The following is a 17314-nucleotide window of genomic DNA, read 5'->3' as shown; positions in this document are numbered from 1 at the left end:
AGCAGGACGTCGCTCACAGAAGCAGCCTCCGCGCCGATCCCAGTCAGCTGGGCCGCACGATCCTGTGCTTCCTCAGCAGGAAGCATCTACCTGGGGAAGGACGACAGCAAACCCTTGCAACCAGCCAGGGGCATCAAGTCCACTGAGGTGAGGAGCAGACAGCGAGCTAAAACCAAAGGTTAGTGACCTCCGGGACCTTAAAGAAGTATCCAACCAATCCCAGCCAGCCACAGGGTGCTACCTGCTTCGAAGAAGGAACATGTACAAATAAAACAAGACGCTGGGTTTTGTTTTGTTTTGTTTTTTTTCCTCAAATGGCTGTTGAATTTATTTGCTTGATCAATAATGGTCCTGGCAAAAATTAGTTAACCAACGCTGAGACAACTGTAATGAAATACTAATTTTAAAAATCCATGACACCTTGATAGAAATTAGAGTTTACACAAACAAAAAAGAAACCTTAAATATTGCCAGCAAATACGAAATGAATGTAATATGACCGACAGGACAGCAAGAAGGCTTTTATACGTTTATATTTGACACCTGACCATATTTTCAGTCACCATAATATCTTCTCTCCAGATTTAAAAAAATAGTATGCTGATTTCTATAACAAAGCTTTTTTTTCGTACAAAAATCAAACAATGGCCAACAAGTCACAACAGTGCAATAGGTAGAGAATAAAAAACCGCATCAAACAGGTGCTGAAAATAAATAGTAACTAGGAGAGGACAGAGCCCTCGTGGGGGGTTTGTTTCCATCACCTTGAGTGTGTGGGGTCTGTCTTCACAGCCACGAGAGCTGACCTACCTCATGGGTGCCACTGATTCCGGCAGAGCGTGACTGATAGAGGTGCCTGAGAGCTGACCTCCCAGATGCCTCAGTCACCAGAGAAGTTACGGAAGCAAGAAAACGGGGCCGGGGATCACAGCTATCATTTAAAGGAAAAGGTTTTTTTCTATTGCTCAATCTTTTCAATTGGGAGTCCATCAGGAGGTTCACGGAGATGATACGGGTCATTGAAAACTTGTTTAAGAGCATATATGGCTTATTCAGGCAAAGAGACTTTTACATTCTAGCCCAAGCAAGCAATCTCAGTCATTCTGTGTTTCGTGGCAAACCAGTCACACACTATTTCTGAGTTCAGAAACCCAGCCTGTGTGTGGCTGCCTTAGGCCAGGCAGCTACCTTCCACCAACCCAGTGAAAAGCATGTGCTCATCACCAGCAGCAAGGAGCCCGCAGGAGCGAGGGGGCTGCTGCGCTGCGCCACTGGGGGCCACGCGGGCCACACTGCCCCGGGCCAGTGGGCAGGCTCCGCTGGCAGCTCTGTCTGTGACCGGCTAGGCCATCCTGTGACTCAGGCTCATGCACTGTGGTTTAGGACCGTCAAAGGAGAGGGTGACGAGGGTGGGTAAAGGTAACCTCAGTAAGAGCCGTTCTGGCCAGTCAGGAAATATGAGGCAGCTCCCCATTATATAATCTGCACCGAAAAGGTGTAAAAGGCACAAGCAAGAGTGACTAGTAAGCAGAGATCCCGGAGGGTGAGACTGTGGGGCAATCCACAAGGCAGGAACAGTGTGTACCTTGTCTGGTTCCCCCCCCTTGAACGAGAGAAAGAGATCCTGATTCTGCTGTAATAAAAAAGCAAAGAAAGACAATTTTTGGTTTAAAAAGAAGCCACTCAAGGGTTAAAATAGTTTTAAGTTAACAAAGAAAATTAATCTTCAAATAAGCTGACGCTATCTGGAAAACTCATCTGTCCCCTACAAGCCCACGCTGCGTGCACTGCTTTGTCCTCCCGTGTAACCTGAGCCTGACGCGGAGAAGTCATACGTGTGAAAAGAAGGAAGAGTCTGAGGAGAAAAACATCTTTACAGAATGTACAGCAGAGAGTTGTGCACTCCGACTCTCGGGGTTACAGTAAGACGCACAGGTCTCGGCGGGTCTGGGGATTCCGTGACGCTCGGGCCGCTCAGATGGGCGTCTCCTTCCGGTCTCTGCTCGGTGACGGCTTGGCCTGCTCCTTGCCTGCCTTCGGCGGCTCCTTAGCCGCTTTCGTCTCCAGGGCGCTGTCTCTGGGCGGCTGCGCGGCGCCCCCACGCCGCTCGGGCTCGTCGTCGTCCTGCCCCTGCGGCTCGGGCTTGGCTCGCTGCAGCTGCAGCAGCCGGAGCTGCACCCGCAGTTCGATGATGGCCTCGCGCTCTTCGTGGATTGCTTGATTCAAATGATTGTTCTTTATCTTGGGGAAGACAAAGGAACAGTTGTCACTTAAGAAGGGCAAAAGGCGCGTGATTCAGGGACAGCGAACAGTTCGCAAGGGTACCCTACACGAGAATCTACTTTTGTTTCCTCAACTTCGTGGTCAAACGGGAGATGAGAACATGAATATGCAAATGAGACACGTAGACACCTTGGCCCAGAATGCACAAAATTCTGCTCATTACAGAAGAGTAAACACATCTGGAAAAGATAAATGCACCAACAGACAGCTTGCTTAATGACATTAAACATTTCAGTGTTTAAAACAGGTTTAATTTCTGTTTTGAACTGACTCCTGACCAGCCCGTAAGTAAGTGGAAGATAAAAGTGACTTGACCAGCAACCAGAAGGGGAAGTCAGAGCCAGGATAAAATCCCAGACTCGTCTCGAAAGTGGATGTCTTTGTCTTTTCTGAATGGCATTACTTAACATCTGAACTGTGCGACTTAGGGAAAGGAGAGAGCTATCAGTTCTCCATTACTGCACTCCTTCAGCAGAGCCAAGGTAAAGCAGAACAGAAGCTGATGCCAAACTCCGCTGACCTCCCGAAGCCGGGGCCAGCCGCTACAGGCACACCCCTCTGCTCTGCGGCAGCGCCCACACGCAGCCCGTGTCCCCCAGCCTCCCTTGCAGCTGTGGCCTGGCACCGCGCCTCTGCCAACGGTACGAGAAGCAGCGCTGGCTTCTACTTGTGCCACTTGCCCTTAGCCACCAGGTGTTCTTGGGAACCTTCTTATCCCCTTCCTGCTAAGAGTGGGTAAGACCTAAGGGGCTACTCTGGACCCCAAGTGTTTTCCACTAGTGTGGAGGGTGGGAGACCTAGATGTCTACCAGGCGAGGCACAGAACTGTCTTGTTCAAACCATGGGAGTCTTCTCTTTGTTACAGCAGCTAAGCCTGTAACCTAAGTACTACAATTCTGGAATATGTTTTCCTACTTAGGATTTTCATATGATCTGTAAAATGTTAAGAAAGCAAAATAAAGTGGCAACATTGAGACCCTTCTAAAGAAGGGAAGCTACCCGGTGGCCCAGGTCCCAACCGCAGACAACACAACACAACCCTGGCCGTGGCAAGTGTTCTGAGACTTGAGCCTCGGTGGGCAGCCCCTCTCAACTCTGTCCACAGAACTTGTTTGGCGTGGAATTCTAGTGTTCTATGCAGTGGGTGGCTCTGATTTGCCCCAGAAGCTGAATGCACCGGGACGAGAGAAACAAAGTTGTCCCACCATTCTTAGAATCTAAGAGGAAATGGCTTCTTTCTCTCAGGTAAAGAGAGAGTTTTCCCTAAGGTAAAACATCCAGAGACAATGATTAATCTGGGGTAAGAAGGGAAATTCTGATCAGGACCATGTAAATCTCTTGCTTTCTTTTCACCATGCAGTTGCCTCCCAGATCCCTAGTGCCAAGTTTATTCACACTGGCTGCTTCAGGGGTTAAGAGACGAGAGAAAACTTTCTCCCCATTTTACCCACAGGTGAGTCAGGAGACTTTTCCTTCTTCCACCAGCATTTCTCTTTCTGTTCATCTCTGGGAAGTTAGCCCAGATCTTCCACAACTGTTCAAGAAAGGCTTCCCATAAGTGGGAGGGAAAGGTCGTCACACCCAGGGATGCCCAGTGAGGTTACACCTGTGCTGTGTGCACGGCCAGGACCAGCTCAGGCCCTGCACACTCTGGTGAGATGTCCCCTAAACTCCTCTCTACTCAGCCTCCCCATTGTTTCCCAAGGAAAGGAAGACAACTTCTAACGGAAAGAGGTGGCCTCTACAAGTTTCTGGAAGCTGGTGCTCACTTCTAGCTCTTCATTCTGCCTCTGTAAGTCCTCCAGGATGATCTGAAGCTCCTCTTCATCCTCACTCTCACTCTCACTGTCAGAGGAGTACTCCTCGGTCTCACTGCGGACATGCTGCTGACGGCTGCGGGTGGGAGGCCAAGAAAAAAGGACCATTGAGCAGAGGAAGGAAGCAGAAGGAAGCAAAGGACCAGTGAGCTCCCTTCCCACCCTTCTTTTAGATTTCCCAGGTTTTCATGAATCTGCTTGATACAGCACCATTCTTAAGACTCAATCATGAAGAAAGTTAGGGGCGCCTGGGTGGCTCAGTCAGTTGAGCGTCCAACTCTTGGTTTCAGCTAAGGTCATGGTCTCAGGGTCACGGAATCAAGCCCTGGTTGGGCTTCACGTTCCGCAGGGAGTCTGCTTGAGATTCTCTCTCTCCCCCTCCCCGCCACCACCCCCAACTGTGTAAACTCTCTGTCAAATAAATAAATCTTAAAAACAAGAAACTTGAAAGATGACTGATTTGGATGCCCAGTTCTTTTGTATGGAAGTTTGAGAGCTGAAACAAGTTTGTGCTTATATTTAAGTGAACATACTTGAAAACTTAAAACCCTCTGCTTTCCTTTACCTCTGAATTTCAGCAATCTCAGCTCTGAGGCGTTCAATCTCTTCTTTTTCTGAGGCAATCTGTCGTCGTAGAAACTGCTCCATGGCTAGAAGCTCCTCCTGTTCAGTCAGGATCTCGTTCTCCTGAAATAATGATCACTGGTGAACACCTTGCAAGTATGAATCTAGGAAATGTCACTTTTCTGGGGCCTCCTATGTTCCCTTGAATTCTTTAGCCCCATATATACATAACACAAGTTATGGGAAAGCTTATACTGCAAAGCTTGTATCCTATTTCCTTAATGTCAAGAAAAAGCTCTCTGAGAAAAGGTAGACTAAGTTATTTGGGAGGAATGTCTAGATTTTTCTCAAGACATAAAATGCCACCTAGGAATCCCATGTCCTCGTTTTGCAAAGGCTCCCTACGAGGCAATCACACTGGGCACAAAGCCAAAGGTCAAGTGACTATGTCTGTTTTTGAGTCTCAGTCCCTCCTGAATGCCTTCCCACCACTCAGTAAAGGGAGTGTCTATTTCAGGGTCAAGATGGCCCCTGACAGTGCACTGGGAAAAGGACCCAGGAGATACACAGCTGATGTCAGTATCACCTTAAAGTAGATCTAGTAAAGGGAAGATGTTCCCGGAAGAAATCTTTTCTCCTCACCAAAAGCCACCAACCTCTTCAACCCATGTCCCCAGAGATGATAAACAGTAAATATTCTGCTTTCACAGAACATGCATTTCTAAAACTGAATCACCAGAGGGGGAGAAAAAACCCCTATCTGTCCAAGATCTACCTAACCCCTCCAAACTAGAGAAAAGAATCAAAGCAAGAGTTCCAGAGGTAGAAATGTATGGCTATGAAAACGAGGAGTTGGAGGCAAAGCTCTACAGCATTTCCTTCCCAATTCCTAGATATCCAGGGGATAAGCACCTATGATCAAACCTGAAAGACACTGTAGTCAAGTTCTAGAGGGAACTACTCAAAGCCTCTGACAAGCGAGTGAGCTTGGAGATGGAATATGCAGGGTTCCTTTCCCACAGGTTTCTAAACACACATGTTTTCCCTTTACCCCAGTACACCTAGTAAAGTTAATGTGCTGAGAAATATCAAATTGGAAAACTCTGAAATAAAGACATAATCTGGGACTTCATCTTGTCTTCAGGGGAAGAGCGATGTGTCCCTGGCAGGCAAAACACAGTCTTTCTCAAGTGACAGAAAAGGACTGGAACTTGTCCAGCTTTAGGTGTCCCATATCCATGAATTTCTGGGAGTACAGACGCTGCTGTGCCTAGAATTTCATTCATTTCTGGTTAAACTCTGGAAGATTCCAGAACAGAGTAAATTTGACTTAAGAAATTCAAGAGAGAACGAAAGGAGCTCATCTTCAGCTCTATGCCTAGAACAGTAGATACTCAAGGGCTATCTGTCAAATCAATGAATGAATAATAAAACAACTCCTCTCCAACAGCTTTCAACCACAAAGAATAAAATCAAAATATCTAAACAGATATTATCAGCAATAACAATCAAATAAAATCTGTACTGTTACATTTCAAGGATCCCAAACTTTGTGGTCAGGAAGAACATGTCTTAAAATATTTATTCAAGTCCAATCTCATTAATATGGAACAAGTACAACTAATCTGTAAGTTGGGGAAAACACCTATAATTCAGACCTGTGTGTGGATAAAATGAGATTAAGTAAAGCATCTAGAACAGTGTCTAGTAAGAAGTAATCAATAGAAGGTAGCTTCTTCCTCCAGCTGAAAGGAGATGTGGTTAGGTGTTAGGCAAACACCACAAAAAGGTAAGACCAAATATAACAGGCACGATCCCTCTAAGGCTGCCAAATCGTCTTCTAAGTTTCTTTAAAAGATTCACACCTCTGTAGTTGAGCTTCTTAAATTTAATATATGATGACCATTAGGAGTCTTACAACACACTCCTGAATAAGCAATGGGTCAAAAACTGACTCAAATCATCTAGAGATGAATCAAAGTGGAAATATATGTCACAAGTACGGGATGCAGCAAAGGCAGCTCAAAGAGGAAAGTTTCTGGTATAAATGGCTTCATTAAGAAAAAAGATCTGAAATAACCTATTCTACACGTCAAGGAACTAGAAAAAGAACAAACTAACCCTAAAGTTAGCAGAAGGGAGGAAATGATACAGATCAGAGCAGAAATAAATGAAATAGAGACTATAAAATCAATATAAAAGATCAGTAAAACTAAGAGTTGGTTTTTTGAAAAAAAAAAAACATAATTGGCACACCTTAGCTAGACTGAGAGAACTCAAAACTATAAATGAAAGGGGAAACATTACAACTGATACCACAGAAATACAGAACATTAGAAGAGACTACTACAAGCATTATACACCAACAAACTGGATAACCTAGAAGAAATGGATATGTTCTTGGAAACATATTACCTACCAAGACTGAATCATAAAGACTGAAAATCTGGAGAGCAGTACAAAGATTGAATCAGTAATTAAAAATCGCTTAACCAAGCAAAAACCAGGACCAGACGGTTTCACAAGCGAATTCTACCAAATATTTAAAGAAATAATGCCAATCCTTTTCAAACTCTTCCAAAAAAAAAAAAACTTTAAAATGTTCCCAAACTTCCTTTCACAAGGCCAGCATTACCCTTGTCCCAGAGCCAAAGACATTACAAGAAAATTACAGGCTGATATCCCTGAGGAACACAGATGCAAAAATCCTCAACAGCATACCAGCAAACCAAATTCAACAATACATTAAAAAGATCACGTGGAAATTATCTCTGGAGTGCAAGGACAGTTCAACATATGCATCTCAATAAATGGGATACACCACATTGACAGAATGAAAGATAAAAATCTTATGATCATCTCAGATGAAAAAAGCATTTGACAAAATGCTTCCTTTCATGATAAAAAGTCTTAACAAAGTGGGTATAGAAGGGACACATATCAACATAATAAAGGCCACATATGGTAAGCCCATAGGTAACATCATACTCCACAGTTAAAGGTTAAAAGCATTTCCTCTAAGATCAGGAGCAAGACAATCATGCCCACTCTCACCACTTCTATTCACTAGTTAGTACTGGAAAGCCTAGCCAGAGTAATTAGACAAAGAAAAGAAATAAAATGTATCCAAACTGGAAAGAAATAAAATTGTCTCTGTTTGCAGACAATGTGATCTTATATACAGAAAACCCTAAAGACTCTACCAAAAGCAACAAAAAAAAACAAAAGACCTGTTAAACCAATTCAGTAAAGTTGCAGAATATAAAATCAACATACAAAAATCAGTTGTATTTCTGTACCCTAGTGAACTATCTGAAAAAGAAATTAAGAAAATTCCATTTACAACAGCAACAAAAAATAAAATACTTAGATTAAATTTAACCAAGGAAGTAAAAGACCTATTCAAACTAAAACACTGATGAAAAAAACTGAAGACACAAATAAATGGAAAAATATCCCATGTTCATAGATCAGAAGAAATAATAGTTAAAATGTTCATACTACTCAAAGAGCTCTCAAGATTCAAATTTCCAATGGTGTTTTTCACAGAAATAGAAAAAATAATCCTAAAATGTATACAGAACCAAAACAGACTGTTAAGTTAAAGCGATCCTGAACAAAAGGAACAAAGTTGGAGGCATCACACTACCTGATTTCAAAGTATACTGATTTCAAAAGCTGTAATGAAACAGTATGGTACTGGCAGAAAAAGACAGAGACCAATAGAGTGGAACAGAGAGCCCAAAAATAAATCCACACATTTATGGCCAACTGATCTTTGCAAAGGTGCCAAGAACACATATAGGGAAAGGATCATTCATTCAAATAAATGGTGCAGGGAAACTGGTCTTCCATGTGCAAAAGAATAAAACTGGACCCTTACTCCATATATATAAATCAACTCAAATTAAAGATTTAAATATAAGATCTAAACCATGTAACTATTAGCAAGAAAACATAAGAAAAAGGTCCCTTGACACTGGTCTAGGCAGTGACTTTTTAGATATGACCCCCAAAGCAGGCAACTAAAGCAAAAAATAGACAAATGGGATGGCATCAAACTAAAAAGCTTCTGCACAGCAAAGGAAAAAGTCAACAGAGTGAAGAGACAACCTATGGAATGGGAGAAAATATTTGCAAACCATACATCAGATAAGAGGTAAATATCCAAAATTTCTAAGGAACGCAACCAATTCAACAGGTAGAAAACAACCAACCCAATTCAAAAATGGGCAAAGGACCTGAACAGGCATTTCTTAATAGAAGACCTACAAATGACCAAACATCACTTGTTATCAGGAAAATGCAAATCAAAACCACAATGAGATATTACTTTACAACTGTTAGGATGTCTATTATCAAAAAAAAAAAAAAAAGGATGTAGAGAAAATGGAATTCTTGTACACTGTTGGTGGGAATGTAAACTGAATACAGCCATTATGGAAAACAGAATGGAGGTTCCTCAAAAAACAAAAAATAGAACTACCCTATGATCCAGCAATTCCACCTTTGGGTTTATATCCAAAGGAAATGCAAAGGATACTGAAGAACTGCCATGTTTACTGCAGCATTATTCACAACAGTCAAAATATAAAAACAACCCAATGGTCAATGCGCAAATGGATAAAGAAGACGTGAGGTTTATAAACATATACACAGGAGTATCAGCCATAAGAAAGAAGGAAATCCTGCCATTTATGATAACATGGATAAACCTGGAGGACATTATGTATGCTAAGTGAAAAAAGCCAGAGAAAGGCAGACACTCACATATGATCTCACTTCTAGGTGGAATCTTAAAAAAAAAAAAAAAAAAAATTCACAGAGGTAGAGAGCAGAACAGTGGTTACCAGAGGCTGGGGGATGGGGAAAATGGGGAGATATTGGTCAAAAGATACAAAGTTGCAATTACAAAGAATGAGTAAGTCTACAGATCTAGACTATGACTATAGTTAATAATACTGTACTGAATACTGGAAATACACTAAAAGAATGGATTTCAGGTGCTCCCATCACAAAAGAAAAAGGTAACTAGATGAGGAGATAATGTTAATTAGCTTTACTGTAGTAATCACTTCTCTATGTATAGGTCTATCAAATCATCATGTTGTATGTACACTTTAAATATGTACAATTTTTATTTTTTAAAAAGGATCTTGCAAAATAGAGGAAAAAAAGTTTAGCTTACCTGAGCAAGGAGAATATTTATAACTTCTTCATTTTCATTCATTTCTTCTTTGGAAACATCCTCTTTTGAAAGACTGGCAATCTCTTGTGCAATCTTGGTTTCGCACTCCTGTCAAGCAAAATAAATGAAGAAGAACCAGTCAGCCCAATTGTAACATATATTCAACAATTTCACACCATCACCATTTAGAAGTTTCCTTCTCATTTCCTAGAGTTGAAAAAGTCTCACATCGAGGTCTTTCGTCCATTTGGAGTTTATCTTTGTGTATGGTGTGAGAGAGTGGTCAAGGTTCATTCTTTTGCATGTAGCTGTCCAATTTTCCCAGCACCATTTATTGAAGAGACTGTCTTTTTTCCACCGGATGTTTTTTCCTGCTTTATCGAAGATTATTTGCCCAAAGAGCCGAGGGTCCATTTCTGGGTTCTCTATTCTGTTCCATTGGTCTATGTGTCTGTTTTTGTGCCAGTACCATGCTGTCTTTGTGATCACAGCTTTGTAGTATAGCTCGAAATCCGGCATTGTGATCCCCCAGCTTTGTTTTTCCTTTTCAACAGTTCCCAAAGGAAAAGATTTTTAAATGACTAAATGTCTTTTGAAGAGCATGTTTTAGCATGCTGATAAAATGTAATCTAACAAATTTTTCTTTGAGAGAGAGAGGGAGAGAAAGCGCGTATGGGCACAAGTGGGGTGGGGGGGATGGGGCAGAGGGCGAGGGAGATGCAGACTCCCCGCTGAGCAGGGAGTCTGATGCGGGGCTCAATCCCAAGACCCCGGGATCATGACCTGAGCCAAAAGCAGACGCTTAACTGACTGAGCCACCCAGGCACCCTAACAAAATTTTCTTTTACAGTTCATGGGTACTGTGTCCTATTTAAGAAATCATTGCCTAAGCCAAAGTCAATAAGATCTTGTTTTCTCCCAGAAGTTATTATTATTTTTTTTTAGGTCTTAAAGTATGACTCATTGAGTTAATTCTTGTACATGCAGTGTGGAAAGAGTCAAGGTTTTGTTTTGGTTATTCTTTTTTGGCATACAGCTATCCAATTGTTCCAGCATCATTTACTGAAAAGAAAAGTCTTCCCCAAAGGATTGTCTTATCATCTTTGTTGAAAATTAATTGTCCATATATGTGTGGGTCTACTTCTGGACTTCCTATTCTATATGTCTACTTTTATCCAGTATCTACTGTCTTGGTTACTGTAGCTTAACAGTCTTAAAATCAAGTAGTGTGAATCCCCCAATGTTTTTCTTTTTCCCCATTTAGATCATTTGTATTTCCACAGAAATTTTTGAGGAGCTTGTTAATTTCCACAAAAAACACCTGTTGAGATTTTGACTGTGATTGACTCCACAGATCTGAGAATACCTATCATCTTTAAAATATTAAGATACATCACTCTATTTATTTAGGTCTTTTTCTTTTTAGGTCCAGTATCCAACTGCTCATTGCTAGTATCAAGAAATACAACAGACTTCTGTGTATCTAATCTTGTATCCACCACGACCTTGCTAAACTCACTGATTAGTTTTTTTATAGATTCCTTAGGATTTTATATGTAGACAGTCATGTAGTCTATGTATAAAGATTTTCTTCTTTCCAGTCTATATACCTTTTTCTCTTGCTTTATTGTACTAGCTAGAATAAACCTCTAGTAAAATGTTGAACAGAGTGGTGAAAACAGATATCCCTGCCTTGTATACCCCATCTTAGGAGAAAGCATTCAGAGTTTCACCATCATGTACAATATTAGTCACAGATTTTTTTCACAGATGCCCTATATCAGGCTGAGAATGACGTTTGCTGAGAGCTTTTATCATGAATAAGTGTTGAATTCTGCTAAATGCTTTTCTGCATCTATTGATATGATCTTGTGGTTTTTTCTAACTTTTTAGTCTTGTTACTATAATGAATTACATTACTTCTATCTTTAAAAATAATTTATTCCTGGATGGCACGGGAGGAATAAAAAAAAGTAAAAGTAATTTATTCCTCAAAGTTGAAATCAACTTGACAGAACCTTTTGAAAATTTATGAACGAATGAGCAGGTATAAAAAGAGAGCATAAAGAAAATTGATAAAGGTAACCTATTCCTTTCTATGATGACTCTGGTTTGCTCTGTCACAACTCTTTTATCCAAGAGAGAAGTAGAAGTAAGAATAATGAAAACCAGACATACATTATCCCTGTCATAGGTCAGAGACCCTCCATTTAAAGTCTGGTGGGCAATGCCACATGGTTAACAATTACAGCCATGAGGGCTGATCAGTCACTCACTGATTCCAGGCTGAAGAATGAAGGGAACAGTAATGACAACAGGCACAGGAAGCAAAAGACAGATAATCTGGTAAGCAGGAGAAAAGAAGGAAGAAGAATACACAAAGGCTTCTGCTAGTCTGCCAGTCCTGGGGTGCATGTGTAAAAACCCCATGAATGTTTCCTTTCTGATGAAGCGCCACATGAATGCAAATCTCTAACCTCAAAGCAACAGAAACACATGGGTTGTCTTTGTTAGCACAACTACAATGGCAAACCACCACTGATCATGCTCTCCCAGTCTGATAAATGCTAACTAATGTTCCCTGGAAGTAATATTTGGGGCCTGGCACTGAATCTGCACACGGGTTATAAGAGGGTCCAGAGATCTGAGGTCTTAGACTCAGTGTGGCTGCAGGGCAACTTGCAGTCCCAGAGCCAAACAACACACACTACGCTAGAGAAGATCTGACTTGTGTACCCCAAACTTATCAGGAGTCACGTGCTAGTCTTCCTATTATTGGGTGAATAAAACTCCTCCTAATCTTCAGTACCTCTTTGTGTTTCCAAAGAGCTGACTCAAAGTCCTCAAATTCCCCAGCTGTCTCTGAAATGTCTCACTATCTAACTGCTTCTGTTTACAAGTACAACCAAGCAGGAAATGACAAAACATCTTTCAGTAAAATCATGTTTAGTTTCTTAAAAACCCAACTTTCTGAAGAGATTCCATATGAGGATGAAATTTAGCAGCCATATGAAACTACTTTCAGTTACTAACCAACCGTCCCAAAACTACCTTTGCCTACAGCAAAATGTAGGTGTTTATATATACATTTCTTTGATGCCACTAAAGATTTATTTATTTTAGAGAGAGCGGGGAGGAGGGGCCAAGGGAGAGAGAGTCTTAAGCAGACTCTGGCTGAGCTCGGAGCCTGACAAGGGGCTACATCTTACGACACTGAGATCAGGAGCTGAGCCAAAACCAAGAGTCAGATGCTTAACCGACCGTGCCACCTAGGTGCCCATTCTTTGATGCCACTGCAGATGTAAATATAGGGGCACCTGGCTGGCTCAGTCAGTACAGCATTCAGCTCTCCATCTCCGGATTATGTGTTTAAATCCCACGTTGGGCGTAAAGCTTTAAGAAAGTTAATATAGGTTGTTTTAGCTTTATTCTTGAGTTAAGAAAATGTCCCTTTTCATTGATAAAACCATGACTTGTATCTACTAAATATGATGGTTCAAACATTAACAAGGCCAGGGCGCCTGGGTGGCTCAGTTGGATAGGCATCTGCCTTCGGCTCAGGTCACGATCTTGGAGTCTCGGGATCGAGTCCGCATCAAGCTCCCTGCTCAGCAGGGACTCTGCTTCTCCCTCTGACCCTCCCCCCTCTCATGCTCTCTCTCTCTCTCATTCTCCCTCTCAAATAAATAAATAAAATCTTTAAAAATAACAAAAAACAAAAAAAAACAAGGCCAGAGCTAGGTCATCTCAGTGAACTGAATCAATACCTGCGGAAACAGCCTGCATTTTATGTAGGCCTTTAGTCTACAAGGTGCTTCTCAAGCTTTTTATATTTTGTTACTTTGGTATCATTTAACGGGCACCTGGCTGGCTCAGTCGGTAGAGCATGCCACTCTTGATCTCAACATCGTGAGTTCAAGCCCCATGCTAGCCACAGAGTTTACTTAAATTACAAGAATAATATAGTGATTTCCCATTATGCTCAACAGATTCAAAAGCTGTTTACATTTCGCCCCTTTATTGTTTGTGCATCTTTTCTTTAAACATGCACTTTAACATTTTAATTTTGTTATTTTATTTTTTTTTTTTTTTAGAAAGAGTGTGAAGGGGGAGGGGCAGAGAGAGAGAATCTTAAGCAGGCTCACGCCCAGCGCAGATCCCAACAGGGAACTTGATCTCACAACCCTGAGATCGTGACCTGAGTCGGAATCAAGAGTGACACACTTAACCAACTGAGCCACTCAGGTGCCCCTGTACCTAAATATTTTAATGCAGATTTTTTTAAGAACAGACATGCTCATATTAACCATGGTACAATTATCAAAATCAGAACATTTTAAGATTGATCCAATTTTCTAGTCCAGCCTGTTTCATCAGTTATCCCAACTGTCTTTCGTAACACTTCTTCCAATTGTCCAGGATCCAACACAAGGGCCATTTATTGTACTTAGTTGTGTCTGTGCAGTGTTTTTTAATTTGGAACAGTTCCTCACCCTTCGTCTTTCATGACTTTAATATTCTGTGTGTGTTTTATCTTCCAGTTGTGTTCACTGAGGGCCTGGAACCCAAGCTACTACAGTAGCAGTGAGCACACCTGAGCACCCAGATCTTGATTTCTAAATACTGAAAGGAACCATGACTCCTTGGAGAAACATCCAACTTCAGGGCTGGGATAGAGAAAATACAAGATGAACCTGAAACATTCTGTTGTGCCAAAAAGAAAGGAAACCTAAAAAATGATGAGTGCATGTCACAACACTGGAGCCACTCGAAAAGGTTCCCACTGGCCAAACGTGTATCAATTACGTTAGGAAAGTACTGATTACAATATAACACAAAACAGCAATTAATTAATTAATTTAAAAAGTTTTTAAAACCCAACTTTTTTTTTTTTTAAGAATTTATTTATTTATGTGACAGAGAGACAGCCAGCGAGAGAGGGAACACAGCAGGGGGAGTGGGAGAGGAAGAAGCAGGCTCCCAGCGGAGGAGCCCGATGTGGGACTCGATCCCGGAACGCCGGGATCACGCCCTGAGCCGAAGGCAGACGCTTAACGACTGCGCTACCCAGGCGCCCCATAACCCAACTTTCTAAATTAAATATTTCCCTGATACAAAACTGAAGGATCGACAATCATTAACTAGGAACATTCAAGCAAATAAATTTCCCATCAGGGAACTCCACTTCAGAAAACATGTATATACTGTGTTTTTAAAAGAAACTAACTTAAAATAGTTCAATTAAAAAGTTTAAAAAATTCCAGCACATTCGGTTTATATTCCATTATAAACATGATATACCAAAGTAACAAATTTACTCACTTGTCTTTTAGCTTCTCTCAGTTTCCTTTTGAGGGCTGTCAAAATTCTTTGTACTTCCCATAATCTTTCTTCTTTTGACAAATCCTTTATCCCAGCCTGCAGATCTCGATGTAAACAATTCAAAAGAAACTCCTAGGAAACAATATACCACACACTGAGTGGTGTCCCATGTCTCATCATCTTAAAATAACACCACATGCAATTTCTGAAGATGTACAGCCATCTTTCAATTATCGTTAAGGGAATAAAATAACGGCATGAATTATTTTTTCAAGGATATGACTGAAAACTCTTTTGCCTGGGCATTAGGTTCTCATCATTAACTTACACTGGTTCAGTAACAGTTCATTCATATCCCTTCCCACAACACATCAACAACTAATAATGGGAGCTCAGAGTAGATAAAGACGACCAAACAGGAATTTGATAACATGTATGCAAATAAAAGACTTAACAATCATCAAATATAAGTAGGTTTCTTAGTCTTCAATTTCTTAATCAGTTTTGCTAAACAAACACAACAACCAAATGAATTATTTCTTCTGTCCAAAGTAGTGCAGTGGAAAAGCGCAGGATTTGGGGTCAAATCCTGGTTCTATAGTTCAATAACCATGTGACACAGAGTCAGTCTTTTAATTTCCCCAAATTTATTTTTATCTGTAAAATATGGCTGATAACAGCAACCTTGTCCAGATAAGCTGACATTTTTGGACTCCTTAACAATGTGCCTGGCACCATTATCTCATTTATGGTAATAATCTTCACATCAAACCATGAAATGACCCATTTTAAAATGGGACCACCAAGGCCTACAGAGTTTAAGCAATCTGCCTAAAAATCAGTCAGCTAATTAGAAACCTAGGAAAAACTTAAAGCCAGGTCTTTTGATTTCAAAACCTGTGTTCTTTCTACAATATTCTGACTTCATTGGCATGAGATAGTGCCAGATAGAAATTTCTGCCTTCCGTGTGCCATGAACAATGTGTGTAGCATAGTTCCAGACACACACAAATGTTCGGTGACCCAGAACGACTCCTGATCATCACTGTCAATCATCGTCATCACCCAAAAGGATCAGAGCAAAGGTAGGCTCTTTGGGGCTGAAGCGTGGGGCTGAGCACACACACCTGTCTTCTGATCTCCTCCTTGATGTTCTCCTGGGTCTCTGGCAGTGTGGGCATAGTGGCCATGTTAGACCATCGAAGAGGTTTTGTCACTTGCTTTAGTATCACATTTCCAAAGAGCTCTTGCACATGTGTGAAAAACACATAGAGGACACGATTGCTAATCTAAGAAAAAATAAATAAAAAGATTTGCAAAAAAAAAAAAAAACCTATTCAAATCATTTTATTTCATTTAATTTGTGTGTGATGCATAGTACGTCCTTTAATCCTAGACACGGGAATGACGGTTTTCCTCAGTACTGAGCAGACATGCTTTGCTAATTAGTGGCCAATTGAAAGAAAAGAATGGAAAAGTAGTAGGAGTTCAGTCATGTATTCAAGCATCATAAGGAAATGGGGGAAAAAAAGGACAGGAAAAAGGATGTAGAAGTCACTGACCATTAATTTGCTCTTTTTTAGCAATATAATATTAACCGATTTAAAAAATTTTATGTTCTTTATTCTCAAGTTATTTTGAGACCTTTTAACACACACAAGTGGATGCACTGAGGAATATGATGCGAGTAAGGGCACTTGCAGTTTTCAAGCTGGGCTGAGTACAAGAACCCTCACTCTAGAAATGAATGCCTTCTGGGCACATCTGCACAGCCAGGGTTTAAATATGATGTGCATATGCTAGGAGATCAGGACATTAATTACTTTCTATCTAAAACTTACAATACGCTTGAACCTTCTATGAAATTATTGTCCCTATTATAGTAATATTAAGTAACAATGTAATATTTACCAAATTCTGAAATCCTGACTAGTCTGAATGATCAAACTGAAATCTGAGAAACATTTTACTTCCAAAATACAATCAATGAACAATGAAAGTGTAAGAAAATACACTCTTACAACAGTGCATTATAATAATGGCTGACAATGACCTAGTATTTTGGCCAAAAAGAGAGCTTAAAATAAAAATACAACCATCATTTCATTTTTGTCTGTGTCTGGCCTCAATAACCTATCAA

The 17314-nt window shown here is 40.8% G+C and overlaps 1 protein-coding gene across 2 annotated transcripts in view; it reads right to left on the bottom strand.

Moving 5' to 3' along the window:
* Window positions 1–285: 285 nt before the first annotated feature.
* RALBP1 (ralA binding protein 1) overlaps window positions 286–17314 on the bottom strand; it is a 54518-nt gene continuing 37489 nt past the window's right edge. For both annotated transcript variants that reach the window (XM_026495988.4, XM_026495987.4), the window contains exons 5-10: window positions 16302–16463; window positions 15175–15306; window positions 9853–9960; window positions 4666–4787; window positions 4053–4176; window positions 286–2241 (exon numbers count right to left, since the gene is read on the bottom strand). In XM_026495988.4, coding sequence (XP_026351773.1) covers window positions 1975–2241; window positions 4053–4176; window positions 4666–4787; window positions 9853–9960; window positions 15175–15306; window positions 16302–16463 — 915 coding nt within the window. In that variant the 3' untranslated portion in view covers window positions 286–1974. The remainder of the gene's footprint in view (window positions 2242–4052; window positions 4177–4665; window positions 4788–9852; window positions 9961–15174; window positions 15307–16301; window positions 16464–17314) is intronic.

This window comes from Ursus arctos, unplaced genomic scaffold (assembly GCF_023065955.2).
Source record: "Ursus arctos isolate Adak ecotype North America unplaced genomic scaffold, UrsArc2.0 scaffold_17, whole genome shotgun sequence".
Lineage (NCBI taxonomy): Eukaryota > Metazoa > Chordata > Mammalia > Carnivora > Ursidae > Ursus > Ursus arctos.
The sequence above is the reverse complement of the archived record's forward strand: the minus strand, read 5'-3'. Positions and strand labels throughout refer to the sequence as shown.